Source organism: Cuculus canorus, chromosome 8 (assembly GCF_017976375.1).
Source record: "Cuculus canorus isolate bCucCan1 chromosome 8, bCucCan1.pri, whole genome shotgun sequence".
Classification (NCBI taxonomy): Eukaryota; Metazoa; Chordata; class Aves; order Cuculiformes; family Cuculidae; genus Cuculus; species Cuculus canorus.
In genome coordinates, this window is record NC_071408.1 from 25,922,109 (window position 1) to 25,946,775 (window position 24,667).

At 50.5% G+C, this 24,667-nt stretch overlaps 1 protein-coding gene across 5 annotated transcripts; it reads left to right on the top strand.

Annotated features, from left to right (window-relative positions):
* Positions 1 to 5: 5 nt before the first annotated feature.
* MOB3C (MOB kinase activator 3C) lies at positions 6 to 24,667 on the top strand. 5 transcript variants are annotated; one of them, XM_054073646.1, is made up of 6 exons: positions 8 to 308; positions 702 to 762; positions 1,207 to 1,369; positions 8,468 to 8,967; positions 18,751 to 18,953; positions 22,943 to 24,667. In XM_054073646.1, the coding sequence occupies exons 4-6, from the start codon at positions 8,550 to 8,552 to the stop codon at positions 22,970 to 22,972; spliced, it is 651 nt and encodes a 216-aa protein (XP_053929621.1). In that variant the 5' UTR covers positions 8 to 308; positions 702 to 762; positions 1,207 to 1,369; positions 8,468 to 8,549; the 3' UTR covers positions 22,973 to 24,667. The 5 variants fall into 5 exon arrangements, with proteins under 5 accessions (XP_053929624.1, XP_053929621.1, XP_053929623.1 ...); XM_054073649.1 differs by lacking the exon at positions 1,207 to 1,369 and having other exon boundaries at positions 6 to 308; XM_054073647.1 differs by lacking the exon at positions 8 to 308 and having other exon boundaries at positions 336 to 762; positions 1,200 to 1,369.

A 24,667-nucleotide genomic window follows, 5' to 3' on the forward strand; every position in this document is an offset into this window, starting at 1 on the left:
CTCTACGAACGCCTATCCATCCCACGCTGGCTGCTTGCTCCTCTCAGCACTGAGCATGCTGGCGCAGGCTTGCTTTCGCCGAGCAGTATTTAAATACCGCAGCAAAGTTCAGAACTCACCCCACCTCCGAGACCAACAGACAGAAAGTCTGCTCCATGCAGTGAAAGTTGTTCTGGGGTTATTCTTTTCCCCTTGTCTGCCTTTTCTGCTTTGGATGGCGTCCAGCTTGGCCTGGCACTGAAACCTCTGCCTGGTTTTTGTGTGCACGCAGAGAGGAGAAGGAAGAAGGGAACAGGACTGTGCAAAAGGTGTGTGGGGAGAAACACTGCAGGATTTCATCTCCTTTCCAGTGACGCGCTGCTGCCCCGTGAAAGGCTGAAGCCAGCCAGAGGGACCGCGTGCCAACAAGGACCTCAGCATCCAGGAATGATGCGTGTGTGTCCCTGTCTGTGAGCACGCGTGCCTGCTGCTGGGGCTGGTGGGGACCAGCAGGCTGGCTGGGTTTTCCAGGGACAGCTGGAGCTGCCAGCAGGGTCAGGATGTGACATCACCGGCCGGAGAAAAACCCTTGGCCCCGCATTTCTCTAACGAAACCCCAGCGAACGCCAGAGCGCAGCAGCTCTCCCCAAACTGCTGACAGTCCTGATAGGGAGCCCGACTTGGACTTTTTTCTTCTTAAGTTTTGTTTTCTTTTTCTTCAGTGAGAGCAGAAAGTACAGCGAGGGCATTTGGGGCTGGAAGCTGGCTGTGCTGGGGAATGAGGTGAGTGCCGGGTGTGGAAAAAGCCAGTGCTGCACCCCTCTGCACCCCCCGGGATGCTCCTGGGGTGCTTTTAACCATGGGTTGGGCAAGCCCTGGTCGAGGTTAGCCTGGGAAAGAGTGATCCTTCACCCAAATGGGGCACGGGTGCGTCTCGGCTCAGCTGCCAGTGTGTAAATACTAAGGGAGCCTGTTTCATGGATGCAGGAGGGTGCGGGAGCGCGGATTGTGCGGATGGCGGGCAGTGTGCAGGGAAAGGGGCACGGGCAGGGGCAGGCAGCACATGGGGTGGGCAGACACTCATTTCCCATGTGGGACAGTCCTGGCAGTGGTGTTGGAGGGAATGCAGAAAAGTTGTGTGTGGGGGGAGCTGAGTGGGAGCGAGCAGTACAGATGGATTTTCAGCAACTTGCTTATCTACTCTCATCTTCTTCCCTGAGTTTGCAGGCTTCGATCTCCCAGTGTTTGGGATTACGACTCTGACAGTGGAGCACTCACTCTTGGGACTGCGGCAGAGCAGTTGGGCAAAGCAAAAGCCATTGACACCTCTTTGCAGGGCTCCCAGCAAGTCACTGGTGGCAGCAGCAAGATCCCAGCTCCCAGGAATGAGGTATCCCCAAAAGGCCCCCAGCCCCACAGGGTGTCACCCCTGAATGAACTGGACAGGCTACCTGTAGCCTGGAGAGATGAGGCTTTGCTTTTCTGCTTGGAGGCATCTTGGGTGACTTGGGAAAAACTGTTTTGGTGCCTTTGGACCACACTGTGGTCCTCGTGGAGCTGCTGCTTTGCTAGTGACATGGCAGAGGCACAGGGCAAGGAGCAGGTCAGGGCCAGGGGAACAGCAGATCTGGCTGCGGGGGCAAGCCTAGGCATGTGGTCCCGTTGCTGGAAGCTCTGCTGGGTCCATTTTGCACAAGCTGGGGATTTCCAAGCACCAAATGAGCCATGAAGGACCAGTGTGGCTTCCCACTGGCAGCTGACCCCAGCTGGGACACGGGGGCTGAGTCCTGCTGCTGCTCCAGAGGTGGCTGCTCTGGAAATGGGTGCTTGGGGGCTGCCTCAGAGGATGCGCACACCTCTTGTGGGTCTCTGCAGCACTCAGGGGTTTGCACAAGGAGGGTTTAGCAGCAGGGAGATGCTGCTGAGAGCTCAGGGCTTCTCTGCAGCTCCCCCAAACCATATTCTGGGAGTTGATTTTGATTCCCCTCCCGGCATCTTGTCTTGGCTTGTTTCCTGGAATTTTCCGTCGTTTGGGTTATATTTGGGATCAGCAGCCAATAATCCCGTTTCTCACGGACAGCCCAGCTGAGGGGTTGGCTCCAGCAGGAAGCACAGAGGGAGTGGGGCCAGCACCCCGAGACCGTACTCCCAGCATAATTCTTCTGCAACCCCCCTTCCCTGGACTATTCAAACCAGACGTTTTTATTGCAAAGGCTGGCAAAGAGGGGATACTTTCCCCTCTCTGGGATCCCCATATGCCCACAGCCCCTGTCTAGATTGGAGCTGGGGTGGTTGTGGTGCAAGGGATGCTTGGGAGAGGCAGCTTTGGCCTTCGAGGTGCTTCTGAGATACTTTCAAGTGCACGAAGAAGGCGGCCCAGTTGCAAAGATGCTCTAGGACAGGTTGAAGATCAAACTTTGTGGCAGGACTTCTCTAGGGCTTGAAGGGAAGCTCAGAGACAGGCTGTCGAGTCAGCAGCCAGACAGTAATGCATCCTAGAGCAGTGAAAAGGCAGCCGAGCCCCAGGGCCAGCTGGTTTCTGGTCAGACTGCCCGTCTGGTGGGTGGCTGTGTCAGACTCTAGCAGACAGCAGCTGAGCTGATGCCTGCCCTGCTCCTCTGTCAGGGGCAGGAGAGGACTTAGTGGGGAGAAGGGAATCCCCTAAAGCAGGGAAGCAGAAGTAGACATCTGAGTGGCTGAAGATGAGGGGGATGTGCAGAGCTGTATATTTAACCTACAGTTTGCTCTGTGGTGCCCGGAGCTGCACGGATCTGCGCCCTTCCTCCATAGCCGCTTCACAAAGCAGTGGGAGGCAGAGTCTCCCTGTGGATTGTTGGTGGCGTTGGACCTCTTGTTGCGCTCCCCGGCTGTTGCACCACTGGTGAGAGTTGGAGTGCGCTGCTGAAGCAGTTGCCTGTGGTTTCCAGATGCTTGTGCAAGTGTGTAAGCGTCTCAGGCCAGATCCAGAGAGGATATGCTTGACACCAGAGCCACGGGAGGAGCAATATCAGAGCCTTTCTCTCTGCTTACCCTCTGTGATCGTTAATGCTTCCCAGAGCCACTTCCAAAGCGCTTTCCCCCCCAAGCCTTTGTTTTTGCAAGCTTAATATAAAGGCAGACAGAGGGAGGAGTTTTGAAACTGGGGAAACTGAGGCAGGGAGTGTGGGACTGTCCCTGGTGCCCATCGCCCTGGAGACTGGCAGAGTGTCTGACTGATCCTTCCTGCTGGGTTTCTAACTAAAGCTTATTTGGGGTCAAAACTGGGGGGTTTTGGTGGTGACCTTGACTTGCGCCCGCAAGACTGGGGGAGAGGAAGCCACTCTCCCACCACTCTGCCTGCTTTCCCCTTTTATTTTCCCTGTTTCTAAACAGACCTTTCAGAGTTGTTTTTAATTTACAACAAAGCTTTTGCTTTGCCGTGTTCCTCTGTGGTTTTCAAATGATAAAACAAGAAGAAAAAAAAAAAAGCTTCAGTAAAAAACCAAACCAGCCCTCAAATCTGAAATTAGTGGCTTAGTTTGTCCCTGAACTTGCATGCTCCCCCATCTAGTTCATTCCCTTTCATCTCTGGACCTGCCAGCAGTCTAGGAAATCGGTTTTCACGTGTTTCTGCCTGTTACATCCCGAACAGCAGCTCTGCCTTGCCCTTGCCAAGCTTAACCCTGGGCTCGTTTGGCTGTTGCTAAACCCGACAGAGTTTTGCTTCTGTTTCTGTCTGTAGACATAGGGGGAGGACGGAAGGCAGCAGCTTTCGTAGCCCTGGCTGGGGTTTTGCGGCTGTTCAGCTGGTTTGCAGCCAGCCCTCTGCAAAGCCGAGGCTATTTCTGGAGCGCGGATGGGGGTGAGCGCTGAGCATGCCTTGGCATGGATGTCCCATGGGAAGCAGCAGCCTCTTTCCACCCGGCAGCTTCACTCATCCTCCTCTGACCATCTTCAGCAGGGACAGGGAGTGACAGCGGGGAAAGACTCTGGCTCCATGGCTGCCTGCTCCTCTCCTTGTCCACTCCCAGGCGCAGGATGAGGTTCGATTTGGGGGTTTGCAGATGCTTTCAGAAAGCGATATGTGAGCCACTGGGCTGCCAGCACCACCCCGTGATGGGAACTGCAGCGTGGTGAAGTGGGATTGCAGCCCTTGCCAAGGCTCCTCTTGGGGAAGCTTTGATTTTGCATGTGGGAAAGGAAGGCGGAGAGCCGCGGGCTGCCACCGCGGCACTGGTCCAGGCACCGGCGGCATGGCCCGGCAGCGGGACGTGTACGGTCATGTCCTAAGAAGCTGCTGCCTAAGCTTGTTGAATGGCAGCTCGCCTTTTGGATTTCCCAAAACACGTAGTGTGAGCAGCGATGTGGACTTGGGCGAATCTCCTGTCTCACCCGAAGCCCCAGTGGACCATGGCCGGATTTCCAGGAACGTGATAGCCCCAAATGCAGGTGCTGCTGAATATCGTGCCACAGATAAACCTTGGAGGATCTCTTATTTTCCATATCTTTATATGGACCGGTCTCGAATACTCGACCCATGATGGAAGAGCATTAGCTGAGCTGGATGCATAAAGGTGGACACTGGGAAAATCTGGCCTTGTGTTTGCTGCTGATGTCCTTTTCCACCAGTGAAATTCAGGATGCGCCTGGGTCCATTCCCTTGAGGACTTTGCCCTTCTTCCCAAAAAGCGCAGTCATGTGCTGAGTCCCTGCCCAGGGGGAAACAAGTATGGGTGACTCTGCAGAGACCGTTTGCTCCAGCGCGGTGTGTCCCACCTCAGTGCCTCAGCTGCCACGGCTGTAGCTGGTATCTCAAGCCCTGATCCTGATCTCCATGCAGCTCCTTCCCTACACAGCTTACATCCTTCCCTGCACATCGATCTCTCTGGGCAGTGAAAACTTTGAGGTGAGGTAGAGAAGAAATCAGATTTTTGGCCCAGTGCCTCTCTCTGCTTCTTTGGGTCTCAAATCCCAGGATGTGTTTTGGTTTTGTGTTAAATTTAATTTCTGAAGACTATTTTTCTCCAATAAGGAATCACAAGGCCTTTTAGTGATCTGGTAATTTGTTAGCGATGATGGTGAGGCTTCTGAAAGCAAAACCACTCGTGTTATTGTGGCATACGCTGCTGCCCTGGGAGCAGAGAGGCGGTGGTGCCGTGCCAGCATCCCGCAGGCTCAGGGGACAGGGGTCGAGTCTGCTCCAGGCACTTGGGCAGCAGCGGGTTGTTCTCCACGCTTCCTGGTGATCTCTAACAGAGACGTGGCAGGAGAAGGTGGGAGATGTTTAGCAGTTTTGTTGCTTTTTTTTTCTAATTAAAACCAGTGTTTTATTCAGATGGGACTGAAGCCTAAAGCACGCTCCCACCTGCCTGATGAGTAAGAGCAGCTTGCAGGGTAACACGGAGACCGCATTGTGGGATGAGTTACAGGGCAGTAGGATGGCTTTGAGAGACACGATGCAGTTTATTTCCCAGGGAGTGACTCAGTATTTGCAGAAGACTTTCAATGTGAGACACAGGAACGTGGGGACCCACCATGTTCACAGAGAACAGATTTCACTGCTGATGGACCCTGCAAGTGGTGTGTTTGATGTGATATCATCTGCCAGGGCAGCTTCTCATCATCTCAGAACAAATATAGCCTCTGCCTGGAAGAGCCTGCAAACAGCAATAGCTCCTGGAGCCGAGCGAATGGAGCCAAGACCAGCAGAAGCAGCAACGTGGAGAAACACCTGTTGGCACAACTTGCATTGCTGGAATCCCAGGGAAACCTCCTGGGTTAGATCCAAGTCCTCACTTGTACTGATGTTAACCCAGAGGGACTGTGGACCTCGTGGCATCAGTCTGGTCTAACATGGGGATAACCGAGTTGTTCATTCTTCCCATCTCCCTGGCAAAGAGGGCTTGGACACAGGCTTGGTGTGGTGCTGTGTGACAGCCCTGCAGGGGGGACAGTCACTGGGTTTGATTTGGGTGCGGGGGAAAGGGGCTGCTCAGCTTTGTCAGGGGTTGCGGACTGGCTGGAGGTGGGGATGAGGGAGCTGCAGGGCAGATTAGTGGGTGCCGCATCATCCCCATCCTTGGAAGCTGCCGAGTGTCAGACAGGGAGATCCTGACTTCTCTTTAGGTGCAGGATTGCTTATTTTAGCTCATTTGAGCGGTCTTTCTGTTTCAGGCAGAGCCCTCTGCTGCTGGCTGATGTCAGGAGAGAGGCTAAATATTCCATGTATGAGAGCAGGGACAGCCCCAAAGCCGGGCTGACGTGGTAGCAGGACAAGTGACGAGTGCTTTGGGGAGACAAAAGCAGCAGAGGCTCTGCTGGCCCCCTTCCCTCCCATTGCTCAGCTCCATCGCGCCTACCTCCATGCAGGCAGACCACACTGGATGCCTCATCCCAGAGGGAAGCCCAGCACTTCCTACGCCACTGGATTAGGATCTTTATCGCTGTAGTTACACAGAAATATATACGTATGTATATGTACTTATTTAGAAACCACTCTGCTTTAGCAAACTCCCTGCAGGCTTTTTCTTAGAGGTGTTATCAACACGATGTACCTTGAATATGTGACAGCCGTGTGGGAAGCCCTGGATAAGGGCCTTTCATTACAGCCTTGCTGTGCCCGGCGTCCCCTGGCCTCACCGGGCTCTCTTAGGGCTGCTGTACTGGAGTCCCTGCCCCTCGGGACAGGTAGGAGTCATGACATGATGCCAGGTCCTTCCATCAGTGGGGAATAAGATCTTTGATGTGGCCAGAGCCGGCTGTTTGGGGCAAGGGAGGAAAAAGCATCCAAGAAACATCCCCCAGTCGTTGCCTTTTGGCAATAAATGAGGACAACAGGGTCAGAGCCATTAAAATGCCATCCAACCACATGTGCTTGGGAAGGTTTGCAGGTACCCTGGTATTAAAGTCATGCTGCATAACATTGTGAGATGGCAGTGAACCCCTCAGAGGGGCAAAAAACACCTAAACCATACTGATTGTACCGGGGTACAGAACATGGTTTGGTTCCACTACGCTGCAAGCTACGTAGCAGTCACAAAGCAATGATCCAGTCTGTGGGAAAGGCTGTGGTTAGTGCAGGAACGGCACTTACACTGGGGCTTGCCCTCAAACCAGGGTTTGCACCCACGCCAGGGCTCTCTCCTCACAGCCACATGCTGGCTGTGGTGTGGAAATCCCCACAGGGCAGATCCTGCTGGTGTCTGGGATGATCACTGGGTCCTGCTGCCTCCCAGTGATGCCCCCATGGGTGGACCTTGAGTGGAGCACAGGGTTTCTCTTGCAAGATGTTTAGCTGGTCTCTACTGGGCAAAATAGGATCTGCTTGTGGCTCAGGACTCAGTTTAGAAAACAGTTTATATAGCAAGCTTTTGGCTAAAAGCTGTCTTTTTAATAATAAATTTACACCCAAGTTTTGCACAGGCACCATTCCCTCCTGCTCGTGACTTTGAGTAACTCAGTTCCCCTTTCTGTGAATCTTTGTCTTCTTTGTTATTAACTCTTTCTTTATCTCCTCCCATCAGGGAGACACAGTTGGAAGACTTTCTCTTCCCTAAGCCTTATCAAAAGGAGGCCTTGATCTTCTGTTACCACCGCTGGTGATAAGTGCAGATAATTAAACAAGTTTCAGCCTGTCCGGGACAGCCTGAGGCGGAGAGGATTCCCACTGCAGCTTCAGGGAGGAAGAGAAAAAAAGACCATAGCCCTTGTCTGTGCTGCTAAGCTTGGGCAGGAAGGGGTGAGCTCAGCTTTTCGCAGAGCAATGCCTTCCAGACCGAGGCACCCGAAGGATCAGCTGCTCCGCTCACCACCCAGCCGGCTCCTGGGTGCATTGTGTGCATGCCGGAGGGATGGCCGCATCCTGGCACGTCACGTTGCTGAGCTGGGCTGCCGTTTCCCTTCTTCGCATGCAGGTTTTGTTCTTTTGAACAAACACATGGGGCAGAGCAACAAAAACAATCCATCCTTTTCCCATTGATCTCGGCGCTGGGGCTGTGTGAACCAGCAGCCAGCTGTGGTCGCAGCGCGGTCCCTGGAGCATCGCTCGCCAGCCGCTGCGGCAGGGTTAGGGGTTATTTGTACTGAGGAATCCCTGGGAAAGAGATGCTTCCTCTTTGCTGGAAGAGGAAGGGGCCACCAGGTTGTGACTGTCTGGGCCAGTGAACTCTGCTGATATTGTGGCTCTCAGCTTATTGCAGCAGTTATTGATAAAAGCCCTAGAGGTAAGAGCCTGGCTGGAGCCAGCGAGCTCCTGGTGGGCTCAGGAGGGAGGAAGGACTCTCTCTGCCATTGAGCTCTGCACGGGTTATGTGTGGCAGCATTTGCCCTTTCCAGTGCTGGGCAGCAGCTGCTCCAGGTCACCCTGGGATGTGGAAGGGCTGGGAACTCACCCCAAATCTCTATTTCCATGTGCTGCTGCAGCCAGCATCCTGGTGTGAATTCGTCCCTGCAAATGTGCCCAAATGTGCAACTATCTTCATGCATGACCAAAATTTTTCTCTTCTTCCAGAAACCTCCACCCCTGAAGAGCTCAGCCTTGGGTTTCTCGTTGTGCCAAGCCTCTGTCCTCACCCTGGCCAGCCTTGCCCACAATGGCGTTGTGTCTCAAGCAAGTCTTCAACAAAGACAAAACATTTCGTCCTCGAAAGAAGTTTGAGCCGGGCACCCAGCGCTTTGAGCTATACAAGAAAGCCCAGGCCTCCCTCAAGTCTGGGCTGGACCTGAAGGCGGTGGTCCAGCTGCCTCCTGGTGAAAGCATCAACGACTGGATCGCTGTGCACGTGGTGGACTTCTTCAACCGTATCAACCTCATCTATGGCACCATGTCGGAGTACTGCACAGAGAAGAGCTGTCCCATCATGTCGGGGGGGCTCAAGTATGAGTACAGATGGCAGGATGATAGCAAATACAAGAAGCCAACCAAGCTGTCAGCCCCACAGTACATGTGTATGCTGATGGACTGGATCGAGATGCTCATTAACAATGAGGACATCTTCCCCACCAGGATAGGTGAGTGTGCTCTGGTTCTTCATGGGAAGGCTGGGATTGTAGCCGGTTCATTTTCCAAGCCACTGATGTGCCTCAGGGTTGGTATTGCTGAACTTTGTGATCCCAAGGATAGTGGCCTTTCCTCCTCAGTTGCCATCCCACAGTACCTTGCTGTGAGCTCAGGGTTTCTCATTTATCTCCTAGGAGATGTGGAAAAGAATATTCTCCTTTTTTGTGCTTGAATTTTGCCATGTGTTCTGTGCTTGTGAGAAATGAGGGCTGGTAGGTCATCAGCTTCCTTACCTTTCCTGAAAGAGCTCAGCTGCAGGTCTGCATTCAGGTGATCGTCACACCCTTGCAGTGTGCTCTTCTCTCAACTAGCCAACTCCATTTCTGTCTGCTTTTCCGACTATGTTCATGTTTCCAAGGTCTAACCTTTATCCCACCGTGCCACTCCACTTCCCAGCCAGCATTTTCATCTCTGCTAATTCATCAAATCTTACCATTTAGCTGAGGCATTGCACAAGCAGAGGTGCCTAACCTAGGATCTGCCCTTTCCATCTGCCCCTGCCCAGTGTGTATGATGTATCCATTCAAAAATTTGGCCTCAGGAGCTCGCAGCAGCTGCCAAAGGTAACACAGCTTGCAGACTAACCCCTCTGCTGATGACCTGCAATGCTTGGCAGCTGCCACGGCTGATATCAGCCCTGCTACATAGCTGCTTTCTTATAGATTAGGAAGATGACTTCAGTGGTTGGAGTGGGTGGTGGGTCTGCCAGAGCCTCAGGTCGCACATTGGATAGGTTGCTTTCCTGATGAAATGCAAAGGTTCTTGAATGTAAAAGAAGATTTAAGGAGGTTTGGGGGGGGGGATACCTGGCTTTGTGAATCTTCTTGACCTTTTTTGTTTTGCCAAGCAGCAAGGATGACAAGAGATGTATGAAGTCAGCGCAGTTTAGCCTCAGGATTTTCATTAATACGTTGGGAAACATTGAAGAAACCGGTCTGTGTGGGATCACTGGCTGCCACTAGCTGATGTTTGGCTGTGCTGTAGAGTCTAATTGTGTCTATTTTGGGAAAGTCTCTGGCCTTCGGAGGCTCAGAGGAGTTACAGGTCTCTGCAAGAAAGAGGCAGGCACAGCCTGCAGGTTGCTTGTGCCAAACTCTTACTTTCAGCCTTCCAGCATGGGGTGACTCCCCCATGGTGACTGGTCTGACCTGGCTGAACTGGCTATGCCTGGGGTTACAGCAGTACCACCTGCCTTCTGGGGCTTTCTTTTTGTCTGCCTTCCTCACCTGAAGCCAAGCCCTGCAGGCAATAGCAGCCTTCTTCCCCTCACTGGCAGACTGGGTAGTGCCGGATCCTGATGCCACAGGACAGGCAGACAGGCTGTCTTCAGGGCATGTGGAGGAGTCAGCCCTTGGAATTCACCAGGGGCATTCACTGAGCCATGGAGGCATCCCTCCCTCATGGGCTCTGGGCTGCACACATCCCAGCAGACAGAGAAGGCTGGAAATGTAGCTGCCCAACAGCATCGGTGCAGGACGCTCCACGCCAGCAGCCCCAGAGCTGGGGACAACAAAATCCCTGCTGATTCTGGCTGCAGATGGGCACAGGCTCGATGCTGCCAAGGGGCGAAACAGCAGCCACAGCGTTCAGGCTGGATCTTCCATTTTCCAAGGTGGCTTGCTCCCAAGGAGAAGGTCTGCCTGCTGTTAAAAGCAGAGGTGCAGACATGGATTTACTCCATTTTGCCTCTGCCAGATAGGAGTGCCCTTGTCCACTTCCATGCCTTTCAGGTAGGATTTGGGAGGTGATGCTGCTTGAAAGCTGCTTTGGGTAGTTAGGGCTACAGAGGGTCTTAACACTGCACAAAGCCCACAGCCACAGAGGGACAGGAGCATTGTGTGACCCGCCTTTCTCCCACATCTCCCTCAGAGGTGCAAAAACCAAGTACAGTCACGGTCCTGCTGCTTTTCACCCCATGTCTGGCTCTTCTCCCTCCAAGGCGTAACAGATCCCCATGTGAGGAGGGATGGCTGATGCTCCCGATTTCTACTTCTCCTGTCATTTTGGCATGGGGGACGTTCTGGGTGAGATTCAGACTGGCTATGGGCAGTTGTGGGGCAAACCTATATTTTTTCTCTTTTAAAGTCATTCCCAGGGCCTCTCATCCAAGCCTTCTTTGAGGGGGACGCACCCTCATGTCCCTGAGTGACTTCAGTCCCCTTGCTGGCGTGTCTTGGTGCTTCTGGCCTTACATGTGTAAAAGGGAACGTAGCCTGAGACTGCACTTTAAAATGCAACAAAGGCTGTTGTTGTCATCAATATGCCCCCAATTAACTGCCTTTCACTGGCCTGCCTTGTGCGCCGGGTAATTGCTTGGCACCTCTGGCATTTCAGAAGATGGAGGTGTTCGGCCTAAGGGAAATGTCAAATCCGCCTGTTGCTGACAGGCTGCTCCTCCTCATGGCACCGGCTGACAGGAGGAAGCTGGGGGATGCGAGGCTTAGGGACGGTGGCCAGGGTGAGCAAACAGAGATGCTCAGCCTCCCTTCTGAAGAGTCAGCCTCTGGGGAAAAGGTGCAGGACAAGAGGAATAAAGCACCGAGAGGACACAGGGCAGACGTGAGCTGTTTTAAGGAGGGGAGAGGATTCTAGTGGCCCCAAGTTGCACCAGGGGAGGTTCAGATTAGACACCAGGAAAAATTTCTTCACCAAAAGGCTTATCGGGTGCTGGAACGGCTGCCCAGGGAGGTGGCTGAGTCCCCGTCCCTGGAGGTGTTTAAAAGTCAGGTAGATGAAGTGCTTAGGGATATGGTTTAGTAGTGGACAGGTACAATTGGACTTGCTGATCTCAAGGGTCTTTTCCAAACAATTCTATGATTCTAAGATGATGGAGGGAAAAAGCATTTCATGCTTTGAGGTTGAGGTGAGGCTCCCCAGTATCAGTAGTAGAGATGGGCTTTAGCATGAAGGTTTGTCCCACTCCTGCTTGCAGAGGAGAGGTCCACTGGGATGACTGACCACCACCTCAGCAGGTATTTTATGAGCTGTGTGCAGCTCAGCTTTCCCTCTTGGCCCTTCTTTGCCATTTGCAATACAACTGTCCCAGCACAAAGATTTCCCTGGCTAAGGCCACCCGACCGCAGACAAAACAGGCTACTTTTTTTCCCCTTTTTTTTAGAAACTTGCTAACATTGCTTGAGGCTAACCTCAGCATACATCTCCATCCGAAACCTACAAAGCCTGAAACAGCGCATGATTCAGCAGAGCTCACTCACTCGTGGCTGTCCTGACAGTTCAGGGGAAGGTATTTCATGGGTCAGAATCCTTCACCCTGGTCTGACAGGCTCAGCTGGAAATGAGCAGAGATGATTCACTGGTTTGTGGGCTTACAGGGTCCTTCGTCATCATGGGGGAGACCTTGGATGGGGCACCCGGGCACAACTCCAGTGACTGCAGCTGAGCAGGACTGTTTTGCACCACTAAAGCATCTGGTCCTTCAGCACATGTCAGAGCTGTAGAGGTGGGAGGGAAGCAGAGCAACGCGAGGGACAAACACCTTGGGTTTAGCCAGACTGAATGGTGCAGAGCTTGTGCCAGCTCTGCAGTGAGGCCGGAGGCGCAGCTGACATCTGAAATAGCAGCAAGGAAGCCCAACAGCAGCAGATGGGTTGTGATCTGGCAGAGTTAACCAGCAGGACCACAGCTGGCACCAATGGAAAACCCCTGTGGCGGCTTAATGGGGACAGGGAGGGCTGCCGAGCCCTCTGTGTACCACAGCAAGGATGCTGCTGTGTCTTCTTCATCCCCAGGGAAATCCACCTGGAGGACTCAGTCCCACTTAAGGGCTTTGCTGTATAATTCTTCCTCTGGAACGGAAATCTGTTTGTCTGCCAGTTAGATGAGACAAATCCTTGCATGGGGTGAGCTATGCCAGCCTGACTGCTATAAATCTACAGCAGCAGCAGCTTTCCCCAATGACTCAGTATCAGTTTGCATGTGTTAGCGATCTGTTTCTGCTCTTCCAACCAACACAGCTGTCCTGAAAAATACATTTAAATGAAGAATAAGCGTTGTTTCCACGCAGGGAGAAGAATAAATGATTCTACAGGTGTATTTTTACCAGCTGGTAAAACGGTATCAGTAGATTTCTCCAGTGAGTGGCCATGTGAACCAATTGCCATCTGGAAAATCTTGGCTCCTTCTGGTAATCATTCCAAACCATGGCTCCTGGTTTTAGGGAGCTGTTGCTTGGTGGTAGCATGCTGGGGAGGAGGATTGGGTGGATGGGGTTTGCAGGGCCCGTGGCAGTCAGCTGCATCTGCATGGGTCAGTGTGTTGCACGAGGTCAGCTGTCCCACACCAGCATTGTTGTGGATGCTGAAACTTCTCTGTTATTAAATCAGTGCGGATGCGGGGGTTGGATCAGATCCAGTGCCGGAAACACCCTGTGCTCTCTGCCAAACGTGCCTGTGGCTCTAAAGAGCATCAGTCAGAGGAGATTTTGGAACAGTTCTTGGAAAGCTTTTCAAAACTCTTCTGCCACTCCAGCATGCTCCCAAAACAATTATGAAAAACAGAGAAAACTTGGTGCAAAATTATCTGTTACTTTCTCCCCATAACAACAGGAGAAAAATGTTCAGAATTCAGCTAATTATTGCTGTTCTCTCAGCTGGATTTATTTTTTACATGATTTGTCTTCTTTTTCTGCCTATTTTCTTCCAAAATTAACACCACACCAGCTTGCAGCTGCCATCACGCCGTTAGTTTTAAATGAGGCTTTAAAGACTTATTTTTAGGAAAAAATGAATCATTGAACACCACAGTGGCCAAAATGGAATTGAAAAATAATACCAAAAACAATAATTCATCACGTAGTTCATTACTGCTTTTACAGAGGAAAAAAAATACAATTGCCAAGAAGCAAAATAGCTTCCCAGTACTGATTCATCATGAAAAAATTAAATTGGCTGGAGCACGAGGGCTAAGGATGGGAGAAATGACAGGAAAGATCCAAGACCCATTCGCAGTCCCTTATGGTAAGCGCAGGAACTTTGTTACCTCTCATTTTAATTTCCTTTTATGTGTAGTCCCACGTGATTTCTTTAAATTTTGAAGCAATCAGCACAGAGTAGGGAAAACAGATTTTTCAGAGCATTAAATCACACCTTGGAGTTTTTCAAGCGAAATATCCAAGATAAACTGAAGGTGCTAATTCATTTCAGGGCTGACAGTCACACCGCTCGCCAGCACCCTGGCTGTGCTGCAGTGAGTGAAATTGTACCCGCTGTACTTGCAGCTTTTGCCCTGGCTTGGAGAATGGATAACGTTCCCCTTTTTCTGCTGCTGTGGATGGCTGTTCTGCTCCATTCCTCCTGGAATCAGGCTGTATTTCTGCCCTGGGACAGGTGACACTTTCAGCCACCAGCTATTTGATCCGTGTGCCACGTCTGGGTAGTGCATGGATGGAGAAAAAGAGCTTACCTAGGGTGTAAGTGTTTTTGCTGGCATCTGAGCAAGCTCACTTTTGTCCTCTTCTCATCACTCACCACACAAGAATTGTCAGAGGGGGGCTAGCTTGTGGGTTCGCTGCTGCTTCTTCCAAGGCTGCAGGACGGTGAGCACCAGTGATTTAAATGTAAAGGCAATTTCAATGCCTTTGCATCAGCCCAGATGGTCTTCGTGGAGTTCTGCTGTCCTTTGGGACAGCTGGGACCAGCATCACTGGGATGGCGTTGCTGGGTTGCCGTGTATGTTTAGGGCTGAGGAGGGTGAAGGATACCCAAGAAACATCACACTGTCAGTGTAATTTGCCAAAACTCAGGGCTACATCCTGACTTTCCTGCTAATAGGTCATATCGACTATGCAGAGTCAGTCCCACCAGCCTCACCTCTTCAGCTCACCAAGCTGCTACTCCTGCTGGTTTGTGCCCTTGGGCACCACCTCAGGGATGGAGAAAGGACCCCAAGTGAGAAACACCACTTATTGGCACATTGGCCACTAATGTGGTCCCTCTGCTGCCTGCTGTAACACTGATCTTCCTATCCCGGCATGGCAGGGAGGTGGGAGCAGGCTGCTGCCCACACGCATGGGGTATGGACCCCATTGCTCCCCCCTTGCTGTGCAGGGACCCCTCCTAGCAGCCAGGATGACTCCAATGTGAACATACCAGGGGCTGGCTGCTCAGTTTAAAATAATCATCTGCAGGACAGGCATGTGGCCAGCGCCGAGATCCCTGTCCCAGGGCTTTCCCTTTGCTGGGATGTGCTGGCTGCAACGCACGCCTGGCTGCAGGGAGGAGGCACAGCCTGCTCTGGCTGTGTCCCCTCGTGTGCTAGAGAGGATGTCACATGTGTTGTCTGCTGGACATCCGCTGCGGCAGCTGCTGTGACCCAGGGCAAGCGGTATTTATGGCACTGCTTTCTGCCGCTCTCCCCGGGTTGGTCAGATGCAGCTTTTACTGGAGACTCCATTCCTTTCAGCTCTGGGTGAGGGGATGGGGTATTTCTCCAGCTCCTTGCTGGTGTGGCCAGAGCCTGCTGGGGCTGTTGTGGGTTGCTTTCCAGGTCGCTGGAGATCAGCAGCAAGGCACAACTGCTGCTAGTGGAGGCAACCCGCTTATCAGATGCACACCCTGCTTCCTTCCTGAGGGGGAAGCGTTTTTACCATGCCAGGCGCAGGGTTCAGTCAACCGTCCGTAGCCTGTATTGAGGGTCCTGGCACAGGAGACGCAGGCGTGGCTGCACTCTGGGAAGACCTGGTGGCCTACGGTTGCGCCCTGCGCCACTCGGGCTGCCCATACCTCCCCTGGCGTGTGCGCAAGTGAGAGGGTGAGGTGTGCAGAGAGAGCCACAGCTGGACCCCAGTGATCTCTGGACCCAAAGGGCCATAGTGGATGGGTGGCACCATGACACAGTAGGATGAGGGGTGACCTATAGAAGTCCATTGGTGACTGTCAGCCACCCACTGCCTCTTGGCCGTTTTTGGAGGGGCTGACCACACACTGACACCTTGTGATGAGCACAAAGAAGAGCAGCTCAGCCTCACCTCCCAAAAGCCGTTCATGTGAAAGCGCAGTGGTGGGGTAGCCCTGAAGAGTACTTGCAGGTCCGGGCAGCTTGCTGGTATCTTTCCAGGCGTCATTAGGTACAGAATAGCTCAGCAGGTCCCATAGTTGCCAACTGCCACAAGGTCTATGACAGATCTTTGTTCCCTAATGCAAGAGGTGCTTTTGGAAAATCCAGGTTGTAGCTGAAGTTGTCTGCCCCTCTAAGTCTCTCAGCTGCCAGCACATCCATGAAGACTTGCTGGCAACTGATTTATAGGACAAGACAGTTCCTCACTGACTTCAGCACAAAAGTGGCGGAAAGCCACTTGTCACCATCTGCCAGCTCTGGCGGTGGCTCATCTAACACCAGTATCTGGATCACAGATGTTATCAGCCTGAGATGCTCTTGGTCTGCTCTTCAGTGCCTGATCTTATTTCTCTCTCAGCTCAGGACTGAGTTGAGGTTTGCTGCTTTCCTTCACTATCACTTTTTGCAGCTTGGTGATAAACTCCTGGTCAGGTCTGATTTCTTCCTCACTGCCTGCTTTGACTTTCTATGATTCTATGACCCGAGGAGGCACCAGGGTGACCAACTGGAGGCAAGAAATGCCTTGCTGTCTGCCTTGCTGAGTTTCTGGCAGCAACAGCTTGCCTCTGGTGCCAGGGAGCCAGGCTGTTCAGAACAGTGTGTATTCCCCAGCCAGGGCCCTGCAATGCCTGCTCATCAGAAATTACTTGTTGTGATGAATTTTTCTTTATTAAAAGAAATATTTCTTGACTGGTTCTTCAAAACTGGTCTGCAGAGGCCACCGTAATGGCATGTATGAGCCCTCAGCTGGGTGATCAGGGACTTTTATTTGCCCAGAAAACTCATTCAGTGCAAAAACCTCAGCTGAAGCTGTTGATGAAGCACTGTGTCCCTCCTGACTGCAGGAAAACCCAGAGGTGTCTGTCTGATCCCTGCCCGTATCAGAACAGGAGAGGTCTGCAGCCAAGGGTGCAGGGCAGAAGCAGATCTCCAATACCATCTCTAAGCTGCTGGCACAGGGAGAACCTGGTTGTACTTTGCCAGATGTGAACACCTTTCCCAGAGATCCTAACATGATCTGTTAGAGCGGAGAGTGAAACAGGACATGCTGTGGTCCCTGCTGTGGGAGCAGCCCTGGGCTGCAGCGTGCTCTTGGTTATGCAGGGCAGCAGCAGTCAATCAGCCTCAAAAACACCCCTCTGTCTTTGTGTGGTGCTGAGATAAGTGTCCTCCTTCAAGTGGTGTCTGAGATATCCACCTGTGGCACGAACACACAGGCTTCCATCCTGCCTGCTGCACCCACGCTGTGCACAAACCAAAGTGAGACCAGGCTGGGCTGAGGGTGACTGGTTTAGACCAAAGATTGTTTTCTGTGCTGAACCAAGCACCCACCAAACCCTGGCCGCTGAAAACACAGGTTCCATGCAGATGTTGGAAGGATACATCCTTTGCGTTTGCCACCCATGGAGGAGAGGGGCATGGAATTGCTGCTGGGAAACAAAACTGCCAGGAGCCTTTGGGAAAACAGTTTAATTGCCTAGTGAGGCTGATGAGAAAGATTCAAAGATAAAATTACCATTTAAAATTTTTTTTTTTAGCTAAGAGATTTGCTGATGCTTTCCACAGTGCAAAATGTGTGAGCTGGCCATGGTTGAGCAGAGATTATTTGGAAAGACTTTGAAGAGTTATGTGCTGCATTAATAAGAACCTAAGGGAGGATGCTGCTACAGCCGTGGGAAGGGATGTTTGTATTTTGTTCTTTGCAAATTTGCATTGAATTGCTCAGGGGTGAGGAAGAAGCTTCAGGAAAACAAACTCCAGTTGTTTCATTTTCTTTCCTTCCGAAAAACATGTTTGAGGTTTCAAAGCCGTGTTTCCTTTAGAGATTTACTCCAAGCTTGCTGATAGTGACTGTATCATACCCCTGAGATTTTCACTGTGATAGCAGTGCATTTAGACAAGGATGGAAATGTAGAGTATGAAACTGTGTCCTTGTGTGGAACAAGGCTACAGGCACACAGCAATGTGGTGGGTCCCATTCTTGAATAACCTGAGAGAATGTCTCAGGAGGGAGCATTGTACAGTTGCCATGAAATTACAACCTAAACATCAGTAAGACGAGCAGTTTTCTTCCTGTTTTACTGAGATATTTGCTTGAAAGAAGAATCAGGAAAAAAGGTAGGAGCCCCGCCTGCTTCTGTTGATGCATCAGAAGTGACGTTTGAGGGTGTATGGAGCAAGAAAAACAGTACGAACCATGCTTTTGATTCAGAGGAATAGGGAAGGTATCTTTTCTGCTAGGTGGAGTTTTTGTTTTTTTCATGGACCTGGGTAAATACAGTTTGATTTAAGCTGTGTCTGCACAGGCTTGTAGGGGAAAGGCAGGAAAAGAGCACAGAAGGATCCTCTGCCAGATTGCTCTGGAGAGAGACAGATGTGTAGAGGTGTGGCCTCCTCCACTGGATGAGACACTTTCTCTGTAGGGAAACTCTCCAAATCCTCAGATCATGCCTGTGTGAAATTATTAGTTGGGTAATGAGGAAGTATGTGGGGATAGCGAGATGGCACATTGCCCCAGTGTAGCTGTCACGCTTGACATTTGCCAAGGGAGTCCTTCCTCATCACCCATGACGGCCTGTTAAGCCTAACAGTGACATATAAATGCTAGCTGGTTTGTTTGGAAATGGTCAAATGGCTTCCAACTTGCTTCTGCTTTGCAGGTGTTCCCTTCCCCAGGCAGTTCCAGCAAGTTTGCACTAAGATCCTCACCCGCCTCTTCCGTGTGTTTGTCCATGTCTACATCCACCACTTCGACAGCATCATCAACATGGGTGCTGAGGCTCACGTCAACACCTGCTACAAGCACTTTTACTACTTCATCAGGGAATTCAGCCTCATTGACCATCGGGAGCTTGAGCCTTTGGTAAGGATGACCCAGGGATGGGGAAGTGGAGGGCGTGAGAGTAGCATGGACTGAACACGGCACTGGTCTGTTCAGGTGGAGGCTGGACTCTGAGCGGAGCAGTCACCCTCTCCAGACTCCTTCAGCCACCCTACCTCAGAAAAACACTCGTGTTTTCTGTCCTGTAACCAGAGCATTAGTGCTCTGAGAGAGAACTTCCCAGCAACATTGAGGAAACCCTTTCCCCTTTGAAAACTCTCCTTAAACTCTGCTTTTGCTGCCATTTCTATGAATGTTGTAACCTCAGGACCGCTGTCTTGGTAGTTCTCATGTAATTTGCACATCGAAGTGTTGTGTCCACATGGCTTTCAGGGGTCAGATTTGAGCCCCAGTCTCCTCTCCACAGTTGTGATTTTTCCTATTAGTGAACTAATGTCCCTGCTTGAGATCCTAGTGTGAATTACTGTGAGGCTGCAGGAAGGCAAGCCCCAACAGGCGGCTCCAGACAACAAGTATAGAGGTCAAACTGGAGAGGCTCCACCAGAGCTCTAAGTTTGTTTGCAGCCTCTCTTGGGAAGCAATTAGCCAGGCAGAGTGGGAGTCCTAGGAAACAGCAGAACTGGTGGGAAGCAGGGGCCAGACAGCCCGGGCACATAAACTAGCAAATGCACATAGTTAGTTTTGTAAGAGAAGCAAGTGTGTCACAGGCAAGGGTGAGTATGGTTGTGTTGCAATGCGGAGAAGAATTAATAGGGGACTCAGTAGTTAGCACACTGTAATAGGGGCTGTGCTGCAGAAAAGGCTGTATCCAGCAGTGGAGAGCCAGGGAAGACGGAAAGGACCTAATCCCAGGAAGGAAAGAGCTAAGGAAATTCCCAGCATGACCTTCCTGTTTAGGAGTAGGTGGGGGTGGAAGGGGATGCTTCTGCCCTTAAGTGTGGGGGTGGAAGGGGATGCCTCTGCCCTTAAGTGCTAAGCACTTTATTCCTTTGCTGCTTTCATTTGTCTCAATTTGCTGTCTGTCTGCTCTGATCATGATCTGGGAGCATGGAGAGATAATGATGTAATCAGAGGAGACTTGAATGACAACTGAGTCTACATTAATTATTTTGTAGAGTTTGATTGAGACCTATATTATCACAATGGCCTCAGCTGTGGAAAATGGCAGCTCAACGTCACTCCATCCTCTGTTAGTTTCCCTCACCACTGCTCCTCATCACAAACTTCTTCAGCATCGGTACACAGCCCATAATGTTGTCATCTCCTTTTATTGATGCTTACTAATGTAAGTAATTAGCACCTAACAGCCAAAGTGGAGACTGGCATTGCTAAATAGGCTATCAATGCCAGTGACTCACACGCAACATGAGGTGATTTATGGCTCTGGATGAATCTAAGATGAACAAATTTTCCTGTTGGGCTACCAGGGTTAAACTGCAAGGAAATGAGACATGTTTACCTTTGGTCTATCTATGTCTCATTTCTTGGTGTGCCCATCGCCTGGCATCCAAGCCCCAGGCAGACCCAACCACATTGGAGACCTTCTTCCCTCCGGCAATGACTTGCTGTAGGCATGTATGAGAGTGTCCTGCAAATCAGAGTACATCTGTGTCCAGGATGCAATGCTGAGTCGAGGAGGGAGGGATAAGTTGCTCCAGCTTATAAACAACGTTCAAGGACTGTGACTGTTTCTTCAGGCAGGCTGCAGATTGATGCTACCATCAATCCTAAAGTCTGCATGGGTTAGGATTGATCCAGTAGCTTCAAACACTGTTTGTCTCTGCTGCAGGCAGGGAAAACAATGATGGGAAGTTCCTTCACATGCACCCCACAGGCTTTCCAATGAGCCCCTGTGAGCCTGGTGTGGCTCCGGTTCATTGTGCTGTGGGGTGTGTGGGGAGCCCAGCATTCATGCTGTTCTGGCTTTGCTTCATCAGCAGATGAAGAAGATGTGCAAATAGTAACATCCAGCCTCTGCAGCACTTTATACTTGACCTCAGACTTCTTTCCTGTGACTAATTATCCAGCTGAGGATAGAGCACCAGTGACTTGCTTTGCTCATTCCCCTTCTCACTGGGCTGCACCATAGCTATTGCCATGCTCCTAAGTGTTTTTAAATCCTGAAGGTTTCATTGGATGGTTTGACACTTAAGCAAGGACAGACAGTGTGTTGCATCTGCCTTCATTTTAGACTAAGACTGCGGGGTTTAGTTTTCGTGAGCTCTCAAGGTTTCTGAAAAGAAATAATCTGTCATTGTGGCGAGAGAAACTGTCCTTGAGAGGTTCAGTCTCTTGAACACCTCATAAGGCCAGACAGCTTTCCTAATGTTGCATTTAGATGGCCAGAGTTAGTCCACATCAATCCCGTGACAGAGGATACTCCTACCTGCAGAGGTGCCCATTCCCTGCATGTGACTATGGAAGGCCACCAAGCACGTGGAGAGCACACACCTGGAGCAGGACAGCAAGACTGAATGCTGCATTATGGTTGGAGCTTTCCAGATGTGGGCTTTCTTCTGAGGAGAAAAGATTTTCTTAGCAGCAAAGCTTGGGAGCCAAGAATGTGAGATCCTTTACGCTGGCAGAACTAGTGAAAGGCACTGATTCAGTCTCTTAACAAATCAAGAAATGTGGGGGCAGAGAGAAGCCGTGCACTTCTTTCCTTGATAAGGGCAAGTCATGGCGCTGGGCAGCACCACTGGCAGAAATCCAGCTGGATACATACAGAGGCAGAGCTGTGGGGATTTCCCAAGTGTACCGAGCGCCTTGGAATTTGGCGGCAGCCTGAGGAGCTCACAAGCAGCTTGGCAGTCCACTGGCCACCCCAACCCATCCTGTCTAAGGCTGCTTTTGTGTATTGTGCTGTGCTAGTGGAGTGGGCTGGATGCTGTTACAGAAGGATGTTCAGAGTCTCTCACCCCCTCTTCTTTTTCCTTCTGAGATATTTGCAAACACTTATTTGCAATATGATTTTGTGGCAGAGCATTATCTTCATTTGATGGAAGGGTTCTGTGTTTTAATGATTTCGTCCTCTCTTAGTCATTCTTACCCAAAGGATCTTAAAAACAAAGCTTTCAGAACTAAAGAACTGACACTGCAGCTTCTGCCCACCTTGGTTATATCACTAAAGGGCCTTTTATGGGGTTCTTCAAGGGTCATCCTACTTTCCTAGTTCTCCTTTTTTCAGACTTGCATCCTTCCCTCTCCACAGACAGTCCTACTTCAGATCTATTTTGGGAGTACATTTTAATGTGCAAACTTTTCTCTGGGGTGCATGAAGGGGTCTGTGTGCACACACAGATTCACAAGCCATGACCCTGATGAACCAGAGAGGATCACAGACTTTCCTCACTGCAGAAATGTCCATGATTTGCAAGCCATCTGTTGAGCTCCTTAAGGCAGGGACAAATACCATCTTCCTCATGCAGCTGGCATGACACCATCCTGGCTAAAGAAAACAGTCTGTCAGCCTAAAGAGAGCTCACCCTCGCAGGACGTTTCCCGTGCCACTCTGTTATTAGCACTACTTTGCGTTGCAGTGTGGCCATAGGATCCCTTGCCAAAACCACAGGTCCTTTGGGTGAGCTGTTGTCACATCCCAGAGTGAGAGCCGGCAGCAGCTCCATGTCCTGTCTCCCTAGGCAGATGTAAATGGAGGCTCTGAGAGTGGCACTGCCTTGTCTGGCTGCTCAGGGTTGAGTCAGGAGCAGGACCTGCATCTTTCAACATCTCTGCCAATGTTCTCTCTTTGGACTCTCGCAAAGCTGGGGCACTGCCAAAATCACCTTGTGGCAAAGAGACCAAGGAGGATGCCAGGAAGGAGCTGCTGAGGCAGAGCAGTTCCCAAGGGGGCTGGCATGGGAAATACAGAACCACTCCCCGAGACTCCCACAGTTGCTTCCTTGGGTTGTTTTTGGACACCTACCAAACTGCCTGGCATATCACTTTACTAAAACCTGTCCTTTGTACTTACTGGTTCTTTCTTTCTCTTCTCTCCTCCCTCAATGCAGAAAGAAATGACAGAACGAATCTGCCACTGAAGCATTCTGGCAAGCGAACTCAGCTGGCTCATTTGGAATCTGATCGAAGAAGAGACCCTGTGGTGGAAGACTTCTTCCCAAAGGACTCCCTCTGGGCATTTCAACTCAATGAACTATCAACACTGCAGAAGAGCCCCTTCAGGACAGAGCCTAATCCTCAGCTTGCCAAGCATCTCTGGACAGATATATATATTTTTTTATAGATCCCAATCTCTATTGCGTGGCTTCTCTGACTTACTGGAGAACAAGGCAAGTTTAGTTGACTTTTGCACACTCTGGTTTCTAAGACTCAATCCCATGTCCGTAACATCCACTCACTACCTTTCCCCTTGTTTTGTCCTCAGCTATGCTGATCTCCAAATCACAGAATCATCATAGAATTGTTTGGGTTGGAAGGGACACCTCTCACTAGACTAGGTTGCTCAAAGCCTCATCCAGCCTGGTCTTGAACACCTCCAGGGATGAGGCATCTTCGACTTCTCTGGGCAACCTGTGCCAGTGCCTCGCCACCCTCATAGTGAAGAATTTCCTCTTCATATCTAGTGTAAATCCATCCTCTTTCAGCTGTATTGATGATTCCTATCCTGTGAGCAGGTGTGACACTGGGTACTGAGTAACGCCTATTACCTTTCCTACCTGCAGTGGGTTTGTTTACATCTGAGATCATCTCTGCCAGGTTGCTGACGTTTGATCCCAGCTGCCTTCATGCAGTTAGTTACCGATGTACTGTTTTTAACCATGAGCTATGAATGTCTCTCCTGCCCTAATTCATGCTTTACCAAAGGGACCCTTTTTCCCTCCCAAGGGATTTTTCATGCTTGGCAGAGCGGGCTTCAAGATGTTCTAAGATACATCCAACAGTGCTTGAACTAATGGCGAGATGGCCCCATGACAGAGGAGGTGAACGAGGCCACTTTTCAGTGTGACCAGCACAGTCTTCCTGAGAAAGACTTAGAAAGTGGTGGAAAGAAACTGTTGCCAGAAAGCAACGCTTTCAACACGTCAGCATTTCCTGACACACTGTCTTGGCTCAAGATCAGCAGATGCTGGCTGTAGAAATTGTTTCCATTATCCAACCCTACAGCATAGTAAATCAGGTGAAGAAAGACTTTAAAAGATACCTAATCTACTCTGGTTTTCCAAAAAGGCAAAATCTGTCTTTCTTAAGCGTTTTTGACATTTTAAAAGCCTACCACGTCTACCTGGTCTGTGCCATTATTCCCCTAAAAGGTATCACATCTCAAAATTTCTTTTCCTGTTTGCAATGCCTGATAACCAGTGTTGTGTTCCCTGTGCCATGTTTCTTTTGAAAAGAATTGAAGTATTTTTTTATACTGTTTTGGAGAAGTTAAAATCAAATTGTCTGAGCCACAGCATTGTTATGTTTGTGTTTCCTTCCCTTTTTCTGGGAAAGTTTTGTATACCAGACACAGCTGATGTTTATAATCTGTGGTTTGCCCATTTTGGGGGTAGGGAGGGGATATGGCTAGAAAATGTAAATATTTAGGCCAAAATTAAAGTGCACAAGTGAATTTTTAGTGTTCAAAACACTTATTTTGTTGGAAAATCTATTTTTTTTAATCTTGTGTACCAGATGTATATTTTTACATGGAAATAAAACAGAGCAAAATGGACACAAAAACACCTGATACATCATTACAATATTTTCTGTGTAAAAGAAATAGTAAAAGTCCA

Coding starts and splice junctions, on each gene's coding strand:
- MOB3C (XM_054073649.1), top strand. CDS start 8,550: ATGGCGTTGTGTCTCAAGCAAGTCTTCAACAAAGACAAAACATTTCGT. Junction 8,968..18,750: donor CATCTTCCCCACCAGGATAG/GTGAGTGTGCTC, acceptor TCTGCTTTGCAG/GTGTTCCCTTCCCCAGGCAG. Junction 18,954..22,942: donor ATCGGGAGCTTGAGCCTTTG/GTAAGGATGACC, acceptor CCCTCAATGCAG/AAAGAAATGACAGAACGAAT.